The following is a 14,346-nucleotide window of genomic DNA, read 5'->3' on the forward strand; positions in this document are numbered from 1 at the left end:
AGTGTCGGCTAAAACCGACGTGAAGTGGACTTGGGAAGACCACTTCCAATTAGTCACTTCGTAAGTCAAGTGGGTTAGAAAGTAGTTGTATGATTTAATGCGGCACTAAAGTGTGTCAAAGGTAGTGTTGGTTAAAACCGACACTAAATATAACTAAACCGACACAATGGCCACATCATTAAAGCTTGTCAGACAATAGTGTCGGTTTTAAGCGACGCCATGTAAATTTCAAAAAACTATGTCAGAAAGTTGTTGTTTGATTAGATGCAGTAGTAAATGTGTATGTAATGGTGTCGGTATAAACCGATACTAAGTTTAGTTAAAGCGACGCTGGTGTAATAAGTTTTGTCAGAAGTGTGTGGAGCAAGTAAATGTGTCAGTAATGGTGTCGATTTAAACCGACACCAAGTTAAGCTAAAGCGACGTTGTCGCTGGTTGATTAAATTTTGTCAGAAGTTTGGAATTAATTGTAGCAATAAATGTGTTAGTGATGGTGTCGGTTTAAATCGACACCAAGTGTAGCTAAACCGATGCAACGTTTGGCTCATTAAATTTTGTCAGAAAGTAGGTGGGTTTAATTTTATCAGTAAATGTATTAGTGGTATTGTCGGTTTAAACCGACACTATGACTCAGTTATTTCGACGCCAGCAGGTTTTAAAGCGAGGTCAGTGGGTTAATGTCGGTTTTAACTGACGCCAAGTTAGCATCCATATTTAATCCCCTTCTTCCCCACTCATTTCTCCCGTGCTTTCTTTTCTTCACAAAATTCAGTATGTCCAACACCCTCCCAATTTCCTCCGTTTTTTCCACTTCTTCTCTCATTTTACTTTTTTGGTTTTTTACTTGCAAATTGTTTTGTTATGGAACATTTTGAAGATGAACAAGCTGACGATCCCCATTTTGAAGAGGAAGAAGTTGAAGGTTGTTCGTTTTTAATTTGTTATGGTTTGTAGTTGCAGTTTTTTTGTTTTGGTCCATGGTTGTTAATTCTTTTTTCTTTGTTTATAAGGAACAACTCAACGGGGACGGGGACCCTCGATTCCCAACTGGAAGGAACAAGTTTGTTGTTTTTATGCGTCGGGAAAATGTATAAGTGAAAATTCTAGTGCATTTTCAAAACATGTAGCGGCAGAGGTAAGAGATTCTATACATATGCCATTGGTGAGTGATTGGCGTCAAATCAAGCAAGAGCGCAGAGAAGCTTTTTGGATAAGAATAAAGGTAGAATTATTTTTTTGTTACTAGAAGAGAGTATAATTAGTCAATGTTTGTAGTAATAATTAGTTTGCTTGAATTTTTTTTATGCGTACAGGAAACTATTATTTTTCAAGAAGAGGATATGGCGAAAATGCCAATGATCCAGCACATGACACTTCATATTGCGGAGCATGCGCATAAGGAGTATAGAAATAAATTGAAAAAAAAACATTATACTGATAAACCAGTTGAGGAGTACCGGAAAACTCCTCCTAATGTGGATCCTCAACAGTGGGCTGAATTGGTCTCCTACTAGAACAAAGAAAAAACGAAGGTAAACTTTTTATTATTTATTTTATTAAAGTTTGTAATGTGTTTAATAAATTATTTTTTTCTAGGAGATTGCTGCAAAAAATAAGTATAATCGGCGGTTGAAAACGATGAACCACACAACTGGTGCAAAGTATTTTGCAAGGGCAGAACTTGTAATGGTTGTTCGTCTTCAAGTATTGTAGATCTTTTTAAATTTAATATATTATTGGTAGAAATTTATATATAATTTGATGGTTGGTGAAAATTGTTCTTTTTTTTTTTACTTATAATGATAGCGGAAAAAGCATGGGAAGGAGACAGATCCTGTTTCGTTTTTTCATCACTGTCATACTCGAAAGGATCGCACTTGGATTGATGAAACGTCGGAGTGCACTGGGGTAATTGATTTTTTTCTATGTAGTATATCATTGTTATGAAATTTTATTGTTATTAAATTTTTTTTCTATGTAGTATATCTATGTAGTATATCATTGTTATTAAATTTTATTATCTATAGTTGAATTCTTAATTTTAAAAATTTTATTGCAAGGCAACTATGGAGGGGAATATTCAAACTATGATTGAGTCTGGGCATGAAGATGGTGATGAGCTTAGGACCCAGGTTTATGTGGAGACGATGGGTCCTGAGCGTCATAATAGAGTACGAGGGTATGGACATGGGGTGACTCCGGATATGGTGTCGTATGCATCTTCCTCAACTTCTTCTAATTCTTCCAGAAGATCATCCCAGAGTTTAGTGGCAGTGTTGTTAACTGAGAACAATGAATTGAACAGGAAAGAAGAAGCTCATTCTAAACGGATGGCAAATCTAGAATTTATGCTTGCAGAAACACACAACCAGCAGTAGGAACAGAATCAGCTGTTTAAGTTAATACTGCAAAAAATTCAGCCGATACCACCGTATAGTTCGGAAACCCAACAATCAAGCCAGGGTCAGCCTCCTCCTCCATATCCATACCCACAAGGAACCCAACAATCACCCCAAAATCAGCCTCCTAGTGCACCTGTATATCCATATACAGGCTATAATCTACAACCTCCATATCCGATGTATCCGACACAGCCCATGGCATACATGCAGCAGCAGCCACCCATGGCTTACAAGCAGCAGCCACCACCCATGTCATACATGCAGCATCCGCCATATCAAATGCCTGTATATCGACCCGAGATGGCTACTCATGATGGGATTTGCCCGAATGTTCCAATTGGAGGTTTTTCTAGAATGCTTGCAGGTGGTCCATTAAATGTGGACATGACGAGGTTTATTGGATCACAAGGAGGATCTCAACAAGCATCTCGAGAAGGAACTCAAGAAGCATCTCGAGAAGGAACGGGTTCACATTCGGGCTCTGGTTCTGCTGAGTAGTGTGGTGTGTTTTCTTGTCGGCTATGTATGACACTTGTGCTAGCGTTTATAGTTTCTATTTCTGTTTTTTGTATGTTGTATTTGTAATGTCGGATTTGGTGTTTGTTATGACGGATGAGTTTTTCTATGTTATTTGAAATATAAAATATTTGTTATGAGTTTTTGTTAATGGTTGACTAAGACTTGGCCTATAAATGATATATCGGTTGGAATTATTTTCATATAATTTTTTGTAATTGTTATTAATTAAAAACTGACATGAAGACTTGAAAAAATATATCAAATATAACAATTACAATCTGACGTGAGTATTTGTGAAAAATTTTATTTTTAATATGTGTAGTGTTGCTTGTATGCAACGTTAACTTGCGTATTTTATTATTTTAACTGAATTGATGTCGGTTGGAAGCGACACCAAGTGTGATATTTTAATTATTTATTTACTGCTTAATGTCGATTTTAACCGACATCATGGCCCTTTTCTATGTCGCTTTTAAGCGACATCAGTGGTAATGTCGCTTTTAAGCAACGCCTTTGTTCCTTTTTATTTTATATTGCTTTGCTTCATGGTGTTGGATTAAGGTGCCTAAGCGACGTCAATACCCTTTTTGTGACGGTAGCATTGGTGTCAGTTTCTGTATCCGACATTGCAAGATTTAATGTAGGATTTTACCCAATAAATTGAATGATGGTCCCATTAACTAATTCCACTGATCCACCTTATATAAACCAAGGGCTCCGATCTCTCTTTCACACAAACCAAAGGCCCGGATTTCCCAGTCCTTGGGCTCCGGACAGTACCCAGAAGGGATCCAAATTCCTAACTAGTCAGCAACTCACATGAGCAAAATTTGGGCTCAAAACTAAGGAAATAACTCTAGCAAACGCATCAAATAATTAAACCCTAAAACCCTAAACAAATGTTATTATTTCCAAATCAATGTAAAAATAATTTTACGGAAATAAAAATTTAAATAATAACAATTTGAAAGTTTCTTGCTTGAAGAAAACTAACCAAAGAAATAGTCACATCCATTGTTCCACTTTCACTTTCCATTTCCTTTGCAATTAGTGTGAGAGAGAGAAGAAAACCCACCTGAGAGGTTGCCGTCGCACACGGCAGCGAGCAGATTTCGCGGAGGATAGGCTTTCCTCGAGCAGAGGTCGGAACATCTCTCACTGTAAAACCCGTATAATTTTCCAGAAAATAATAATACATACGTATATAGAAATCAGGCTTGACAGTGGGAAGTTCTCGTATGAGTTCCCAGAAACAAAACCGTGATGGCGTGGTCGGGGCTCAAAGCGGATAATATCGTGCTACGGCGAGGTCGAGCCCTGGATGTGGTGGAGCCCGGATCGAGATGTGATAGAGGTAGTTGCTGCCAAATTTGACAGCAGCTTCAAATTTATATTTAGTGAATTATAAATGCTTTTCATAATTTTTATCATTATCTTTTGTTTTAAAAATACTAATTACACTTATGAAAATTAAATAATATAATAAATAATAATTTAAATTTGACATATCGGGTGGAAAACAAAATTTATCAAAAGATCAATATGTCACATAAGTCTTCAAATTTAAATTTTATGTTAAAAATTTGACATCTCCTTTAGAGATGGTCTCAAACCTCTAAAAATTAGTGCCTTCAATGAATAAGAGGGAACATGACACACCCCGACTCGAAACTAGGACTTCGAATCGAGCGGTGATGGCTGACACCTGGAAGGTGACGAAGCCATAAAGTATAGTGATGTGGAAAATGTGAATAAATTTAAACCTAAAAGTGCCTAAAGACAAGAGTGCGCTGTGAGCAGGAATGAGCCCATTTCACACGCGACGTCAGAACATAAGTAAAGTATAGTAGTGTGGGTAAGTGACACACCCTGACCTAGATTGAGGCATGCTGGTTGTCACGTGAGGGTGACGTAGCCATTTGCACAGTGCGGAAGCAATATTAATATAAGAAATGCGAATAAACAAACAAAACCAAACCAACTAGAGCACTAGATAAGATAAGGTGCAAGTGCAATATTAAGTGTGATTGCACAACCAGAGCATAAGTAGCTTAAGTGCAGTCCAGCAGGACGAATACTAATTATACAACACCCAAAGGTGATCCTACATTGGTGATAATATGTCAGAACCTCCGTCAAATCCTTGTAAGCCACCAACAAGCACTCCTATCTAAAACCTAGAGGGGCGCAAAACAGAAAGTGTGAGTGGGCAAAAACAAAGTTTTCCAAAACCATTTCGACATCAAAGATAGAAACCCCTTGCCGTAAGACTTGTATAATTTCCCAGAAAATAGAATATATACAAATCTCAAAACCATACTCAAAATAGTAATATTCAAAAGTTTGACTTGCCAAATATCTCAAAATAACTGAATAAGTAACTCAAGTGAATTAAGTCATGAGAAATAACATATTAGCCGGATCCACCTAAAGTGGCATGTACGGCTGAATCTATAACTCCACAAGTATGCCTGCACACGAGTCGGAACCACCTAAAGTGGTCTGTATGACAGGACTGGGTGTAAATAAATACGCTCTAGTGCTACGATCACGTGAAGACTGTGCGAATAATCGCAGGTCACCTATGAGTCAAAACCACCTATAGTGGTCTATACAATAAGACTGTGCACCTAACTTGGATCCAAGGTGAGCGTATGGTGCGGATGTGAACATCATGTGAAGGATTGTGCCCTAACCACGGGCGCCGAGGTGCAAGTTTATGAGCTCTCAACACATTTCACATAATCATCAATTCACATAAACAATATACAACTCACCTAGTACTTACCTGAGCGTCCACAGCATCAAATCACATTTATGCATACCATACAAATTCATAGTCTAAGCATAAATCAATAGGCATGGCATTTCAAAACATAATTTCATTTAAACACATTTTCTGGGAAAAATACCAAGTATATAAGTATATATTGAAAATCAAAAGCCCACTCACCGATATGTGGAAGGGTCATAGCCCCCGAGTCTTGCTTAATTACGCTCGTCTTCTGGATAGGTCTCACCTATATGCAAAACAATTGTATAAACGTTATTTTAAAGCACATAACCAAAGCTAGGTACTAACTTCTCATACATTACTCAATTTGGGTGTTTGAATATACTAACGTGATCTACTCAACCTCACAAACATCTCCATATTTTTTGAAAAAATTTCCGAGCACCCACGCGCCCTCACGCGCCGGCCAAGGCACAACCACACGCAAGCACGTGCCTAGCACGCTAGAAGGAAACCCTAACGGTGTTAGGGAATATTTCGTTAAAAATCAGCATATACAGTTACATATACATGACGCCGTTAGGAATATTCCGTCAACTTTGACGGAATATTCGCCTTCTTCTCCGGCGAGTCACCGGATTCCGTTGCCATCGCTGGAAATTGGGAAAAACTTCAAACTTTAATAACTCATCCATTTCTCAACCGAAATTCATGAAATTTTCACCAAATTGAAGCTTCGGATGAGAGGAACAAATCCTTACCACTTTAAGGTCCTAAAACTCACAGGATCTCGCTGGAAAAATCTCGATAATCCGGCCACCTCTACAACTCGCCAAAACTGAGCTTCCCGACGTCCAAAACCTTTCAAAATCCTTCCCTAAGCTTCGTGAAGCAATCCCGGGCTTTCGAAGCTTTCACATCCAACCAAAGGTATAAAACAACTCCTGAGCTTGCTAGGAGTCCAAATACACCAACTACAACCTCGATCCATAATTGGTGAAGCTCGGTTATGAGTTGTCTGTACAGTTGTACGGAAAAATGGATGATATCCGAGAGAGAGTCAACGGGAGTTTGGGTGTGTGTGTGTGGTCCAAATGGCAACAAAAATTTTACTTCTAATTGGGTCCAAAATATTAGGAAGAAAATCAAGTGGTCCATATCCTTAGCCCATTTACACACCACCATCAAACGCTCAAGGGTAAAATGATCATTTCACACCATCGATAAAATATTTCGGGACGGGCTGTAACAGTAAGGATCATACCCTCAGAGGTAGCCACCTATACTGAGATTCGCCACGAATCCTCGTCGATACGAACTTTCAGCAGCTAAAACCTAGAGGAGCGCAAAATAAGGGTGAGTGGTCCTAAAAATAAAGTTTTTAATAAAAACCTTTTTGAAAACGTTATAACCCTTCGCTGTAAAAGCCATATAATTTCCCAGAAAATAATAATACATTGGTATATAGAAATCATGCTCAAGAGTAGTGAAAACCAAGTATATGCCATGTCAAGTATCTTAACAATGAAATAAGTAAGCCAGGTGAAATAAATCAATGTAAAATGATATGCCAGCCATAGTCACCTAACGTGACCTGTACAGCTGAACCTATATCTCATTAACCAATTCATGCACACGAGTCGGAACCACCTATTGTGGTATGTATGATAGGGCTAGGTGTCAATAAGTACACTCAAGTGCTACGATCACGTGAAGGCTGTGCGATAAATCACGAGTCACCTACGAGTAGGAACCACCTATGATGGTATGTACGGCAGGGCTGTGCACCAAACTTAGATCTAAGATGAGCGTGCGGTGCAGGAGGTGAACATCATGTGAAGGATTGTGCCCTGGCCACGGGCAGGAGCATTAACACCAGGGTGCAGGATAATGAGCTCTAAATGCATCTACGTATAACCATAAACAATGTAACCACTAACATCATACAGTACTCACCCGAAACTTACCTAGCCTCCGTAGCGTCATACAATGTTATGCATATACTAAAATGAAATGCAAGCATGACATGGCACTTAAAAAGATACGCTTATTTAAAACAGTTTCTGGGAAGATGTAAAACATATATGTATGTATATATAGAAAACCAAAAGCCCACTCACTTGGAGTCCGCGCTACAACTCCCTAGCACAAACATCAAGGCGTCACGAACAATTGGCGCCTGCGACCAAAGCTAATTTGATCGGGAAAAACCTCAATTTCATCCAAACCCGTCGGAAACCCTATAAAGGTGATTCTTGATTCAGCCTCCAAACTCACTCCAACGCCTCAACCAACCCCTAGGCTTCATTCCTGAACTCAAGAGGAGTCTAATGGTGGTAGTGGTTGACGGAGTTACCTTTGGATTTGATGGATCGCCACCCCGAAGCCGTCGTACCCACCGATGTATTTCTTCCCAATTCTAAACCCAATCTCCTGAAATTTGATGTGGAAATGGTAAAGGAAGGGTAGAGATAATGGTTAGGAGTAGTAGATCAGCTCAATTCATCGGAAAAAAACGATGAATTTCATCGGAGAAACTCACAGGTTACCATCTGGTCACGGGTCAAAGGGAAATCAATTCAGTTCCCCTCCTTCTCCTTTTCCCTCCTTTCCTCTTTTCCCATTGGTTCTCCTATTTTCTCCCTTCCTCATTCGTCCGGTTCCTCCCTCCTTTCTCTCCTGTATCCTCCATCTCCACCAACCATCTTTCTTTCTTTTAATCTGGGCCACACACGTGGCTCCACAAGATTTTGCTCCAAAAATCGGGAGCATTCTAGAAATAAATCAATTTACAATTTTGCCCTTGACTTCATTCGTTAATATCTCCTTCGTTATAACTCCAAATCATGATCCGTTTGCGCCCACATGTTTGTAGCGACAAGTACTACGAGGAGATACCAAGAAAATGAACCTTACATGACACGACACGGCAGTCAACAAAAGTCAACACTTTGTCTCAAAGGGCATTTTCGTAAATTCACTTTTTAAAATTATAAAAATCATAATAATTGGGGACGGGTCATTACAATCTACCCCGCTTAAGAAAATTTCTGTTGGAAATATGCCCTGAAAGTCAATCTTTGGAAGAAATCTTTCAGGACAAATGAATCGATGTATGGATGATTCTTATACATCAAATGGCAAAGATGCTAATTAGGACTATCTCAATAAACGAAATATGTCCTGAATAGTGAATCCATGGACAATGGATCGATTGAAGAAGTAATCTAATGATGTTAGACTACAGAGACCTTCTTCAATAAACAGATGTCCAAAAAGGTTCCTGGTCATTGGATTGTCGGAGGGATACTGACAATGCGTAGACCGGTACATACTATGTCTTCTTCAATTGGAAGGATGGAAAGTCTCATCCCATTCGTGTTGTGACACTAAGACAAGTATGTAGGTGCTCATTAAGGGAATGAGTTCACTGAACACAATCGAACGGGAGTACTTGCATGGAGGTCTACTCACATGTCAAGCAAGTAACTCTAATGGTTGGAAAGATGTAAGTAATCCTTAGACCTGAGGCATCGTCGTTGTCTTGTGGTTAAGTACTTAATCTTTGATTATGTCAAAGTCTCCCCATTCGAGGGTGTCCACGGCATAATTGGGGTTAAGCCACTTAGTCATGAAGGCAAGTGTATGCGCAACAAGGAATCTCTAATCCTCGATAAGAGAGGAAGAATACTCTAAGATATGATTCGGGAATCTTCGGCCGAAGTATCGAGCGTAATAAAGGAAAGCGTTCCTATACGACTCAATTGGATCATATAAGAAGGAATAATCACATTAGGGGTTTGACATGATATATCCATACCCTAATGATGTGATTGAGAGTATTGTATTAGAGAAGGATTGAATTACATTGTAATTCCAACTGACTAGGTTCTTTGAATAAACTTCTACATTAGCTTGGGTAGCTATGACATATGGTTAGATGTCACTCATAGCTTGTGAGTTCTTCTAGATGATTAGATGTGGTCGTCAAAGAAGAAAGGTGAATTAAAATGAGGTTTTAATTCACTAAGTGATTGAATTAAATATAAGCAATTGGATTAATGCCAATCACCTCACTGCCTTGCTAATTAGAACCTAAAAGATTGTTCACCACAACACTATTGTAGTGAGTAACTAATGGATGATGGAAACAATTAATTGGATTAATTATGTGTTGTGATTAATTTAGAAAAGTCTAAAGAAATCATAAAAGCGATAAAGATCGTTTTGGGCTTAAAGAAACGTTCGGGTTTAATTAGGCCCATTGGGCCTAAACCCATTGGGCTTTTATTCAAGCATTGGATGACTTGAAATAACAAAAGCCCAAAGCCCAAAAACAACACAAAGGGGCCGGCCACTTTAGGTGAGGAAAGGTGAGATATTTAGTCAAATTGTTGACTAGGTTTCTTTTGTCTATATAAGCAACTTTATAGAGATAAAGTTCATTAGGGTTTTTTGTGAGTTTTGAACAACAAAAGAGGCAAAAGAAAATAGCTCTCTTGAACCACAAAAGCCGGCCACCAAAGGGGAGTTTTTACTAACATCTCTTACACCCTTTTGGTTATTCCTTCATCCTTCTCACTACACTAGTGGGTGAGGATCTTTAGAGGTTTCCTACTTTGGGAACTTGAAGAGAACCTAGGAGCACTCATTGTAACAAAGTGGAGGAGGCAAGGAGGGAAGCTAGGCTCAAGGATTTCAAGGAGCAAAGGCCTTGGAGGTGGTCCATCCTTGGTCTTAAGTCTAGATCAAGAGGTATAAGACTAACCTTCACTTTGTTCTTGATTCTAAAAATTGTTTTGATGCATTATATATAAACCTATGAACCTTGAAGGGGATTTGCATGACTATAGCTTTGATAATATGTTATAAATGCTTCCGCTGCTTTCGTATATTAAATTTGATTTGTTTATGCATGATAGTCATTATGAAATCCCATTCTAGAATCTCATAATTTTCCCTTCAATTTCATTCCTGAAATTTTAAAATAACTTGATGTATGTAAAATGCTCGAAAATAGGGATATGGATATAGATACATATACAAGGAAGAAATCGAGTTAGAGCGGCTGCATAGAAATGAATGCCATTCCGTCGCAATCGGATTGCAATTATTTCTCTTTCATGCCTCCAAGCTCATACCTTCTTCCTTCCTCAATAACATAGTAGTATAATACTCGTATAACCCGTAAGGTGGAAAGCACCAATTATTATGTAATAATATAAGGAAATACTTGTATTGAGTTTAAAACTAAGAGTAACTCACCCAAAATTTGTAATGGCATAAATACCCATATAAATAGAATAACTTAGTAAGAAAATATTTGTACGAAAAAAATCAAAACCCAAAATGAAAATGGACCTCACCAAACATTCGTCCTGTCATGAACTTTGAGAATGAGTCCGAACCATAACTAACTAATAAGTGTTGCCATAGATGAGTCGTCTTCCCCACTTGCTTAGTGAATCCAACAATTAAGCCATTGATATTACAATATGCAACCTGTAATGCCGATCACCCATTGTTGTCTCAATAAGCTAGTGAGAAGTTCCCAAGGATGCCAAAATATCGTTTTGCTTCTCATGTGCGAGTATGCCTAGATCGCTCGATTCATGCCTCGATCGCGATACCGTACTATCCCAGAACGCACCAAACCAGCTGCTAGAAGTGTTTCGACATTCACATTCCCACAATAATGTGACCTTGGAGTGAAGCAGTGGAAATATACATAGAGATGAACACATATTGTGAAAAGCTTCATTTATAGCTAATCACTAAAGTTGCTCTCCAAATCGAAGGGTATAAGATCTGCAAGCTTAAATTAGAGAAACCATATCTCTGACAACATTCTTCGAATGGCAATTACAGTTTCGAGCCACACTTGAAAATTAATGTCACAACCACCAAGCTCATAACCCATGCTCATACCTTAACCAATATCATGTTGAATTACTACTCAATCCTCAAAGCCGCTTGGAATTCTTCTTGGTAAATCTGGTAAACTCGCAAGAAGATTATACTCCAATGGTTCCTGCTAGCATCGATACAAAACTGGCGCACACATTTGCCGAGTCAACCTATTGTGAATTCCTCAGTGATTGAGCGAGAAACCATGTCGAGAAGACTAAAAGAATACTTAAGAATTTGAGAGTCAAAACAAGTCCATGAAATCTAAAGTACAAGATATTTAGATTGAATATACAATTTCAATGTCTGAACACGTGTAAATATTTAACTTAATCATGTGCTAGCAACAAAAGGGTTGAAACATAACTTAACTTGAACAATAGTTTAAGGAAGGTTGACAGACGAAAACTTAGATTTTTCTTTTACTCAAAATTCACATTAGTTTGTTACAACGATAGCTCCAGGAATAATAAATCATGAATGGTGACGATTTGCTCAATAGAATGCTGATTGGGTGATTTAAGGATTGATGGTCTAAACTGAAAGTTTCAACGTCTAAGTGGTCTTCCTGGATAGTCTGTCAACATCAAAAATGATATGGGGAACAGACGAGTGACTCAAAATCAATTAAAATACCTTTAATACCAGGAGGTGAAACTGAGGGTATGAATAAAGTTGATGTGGACTAAAATATCAAACAGTCGAACAATTTCGAAAATGATGAATTATACCGAAAGACTAAACAATTATGTGGTTGTCTCAGGCCAAAAGTAGAAAGGTAGAATTTAAGAATGAACTAACAAGGTTTCTTGATGATCGAAAAGTAATATCACAAAAGTATTAGAGCTATCAGGGACCAAAAGTGATTTTCCCAAGATGTTCTTTCATCGAGTGCTACCACTTTAGCACCATCGTCACATGAGACATTTCTAGAGTCTTGACAAAAGTAGACTTCACAGGAATTCTAATAACTGGTATTCTAACGAGTACTCCCTAGGAATCAAAACTATTTCGGATTTCCAATCTCGAGAAGTTTAATACTAATGGCTAAAGGATAAGGATGGAATTGGTTGGTAAAGTCTCTGATGATACATGCTTACTGATACATTAGCCTTGCTTTAAGCCATCAACTTGCCTTAAAACTACATCTTTCCTTGGTAGGGAATTTCTTCACTTTAAGTCTAAGGGCATTTGCCAAAGTGCTCTTCTAAAATGTCAACAAATCGACAAAACTACCCAAAACATAGGAAAAGCTAACACATTTTTCGTACTCGACGAGGTGGCAAAATTCGGAAATTAGGCTTAAAAACCAAGAATGCTTACATTACGCGTGTGATGAATGCAATACTGCCCAACTTATGCTCTGATACCAAACTGACACACCCCGACCCAAAATGTCCACTAGGACTAGGAATCGAGTTGTGATGGCCGACACCTGGAAGGTGACGAAGCCATAAAGTATAGTGATGTGGAAAATGTGAATACATTTAAACCTAAAAGTGCATAAAGACAAGAGTGCGTTGTGAGCGGTAATGAGCTCATTTCACACGCGACGTCAGAGCATAAGTAAAGTACGGTAGTGTGGGTAAGGATCATACCCTCAAAGGTTGCCACCTATACTGAGATTCGCCACGAATCCTCATTAATACGAACTTTTAGCAGCTAAAACCTGGAAGGGTGCAAAACAAGGGTGAGTGGGCTTGAAAATAAAGTTTTTAATAAAAACCTTTTGAAAAAGTTATAACCCCTCGCCATAAAACCCATATAATTTCCCAGAAAATAATAATACATTCGTATACAGAAATCATGCTCAAGATTAGTGAAAACCAAGTATATGCCATTTTAAGTATCTCAGCAAGGAAATAAGCAACTCAGGTGAAATAAATCAATGTAAAATGATATGTCAACCGGAGTCACCTAACGTGACCTGTACGGCTGAACCTATATCTCCTTAACTAATTCCTGCACATGAGTCAGAACCACCTATTATGGTCTGTACGACAGGGCTGGGTGTAAATAAGTATGCTCAAGTGCTACAATCACGTGAAGGTTGTGCGATAAATCGCAGGTCACCTACGAGTCGGAACCACCTATTGTGGTTTGTAAAACAAGGTTGTGCACCAAACTTGGATCCAAGGTGAGTGTGCAGTGCTAGAGGTGACACGTGAAGGACTGTGCCCTGGCCACGGGCAAGAGCATTAACACCAGGGTGCAGGATAATGAGCTCTAAATGCATCTACGTATAGCCATAAACAATGCAACCACTAATATCATACAATACTCACCTGAAACTTACCTGGTTTTCGCAGTGTCATACAATGTTATACATATACATATTAATGCATATACTAAAATGAAATGCAATCATGACATGCACTTAAAAATACATGCTTATTTAAAACAGTTTATGGGAAGATGTAAAACATATATGTATGTATATATAGAAAACCAAAAGCCCACTCACCTAGAGTCCCCGCTACAACTCCCTAGCCCAAACATCAAGGCGTCACGAACGATCGGTATCTGTGACCAAAGCCAATTTGGTCAGGAAAAGCCTCAATTTCATCCAAACCCGCCAGAAACCCTATAAAGGTAATTCATGATTCAGCCTCCAAACTCACTCCAACACCTCAACCAACCCCTGGGCTTTGTTCCTGAACTTAAGAGAAGTCTAATGGTCGTGGTGTTTGACGAAGTTACCTTCAAATTTGATGGATCACCACCCCGAAGCCGTTGCACCCACCAGTGTATTTCTTCACAATTCTGAACCCAATCTCCTGAAAT

General features: G+C 38.6%; 1 protein-coding gene across 1 annotated transcript; it reads left to right on the forward strand.

The window, feature by feature from the left end:
• The first annotated feature begins 861 nt into the window (after positions 1 to 861).
• LOC126595452 (uncharacterized) lies at positions 862 to 1,713 on the forward strand. Its single transcript, XM_050261743.1, has 4 exons — positions 862 to 922; positions 1,011 to 1,222; positions 1,314 to 1,502; positions 1,597 to 1,713. The coding sequence occupies exons 1-4, from the start codon at positions 862 to 864 to the stop codon at positions 1,711 to 1,713; spliced, it is 579 nt and encodes a 192-aa protein (XP_050117700.1).
• Positions 1,714 to 14,346: the final 12,633 nt, after the last annotated feature.

The sequence above is a fragment of the Malus sylvestris genome, chromosome 13, assembly GCF_916048215.2.
Source record: "Malus sylvestris chromosome 13, drMalSylv7.2, whole genome shotgun sequence".
Lineage (NCBI taxonomy): Eukaryota > Viridiplantae > Streptophyta > Magnoliopsida > Rosales > Rosaceae > Malus > Malus sylvestris.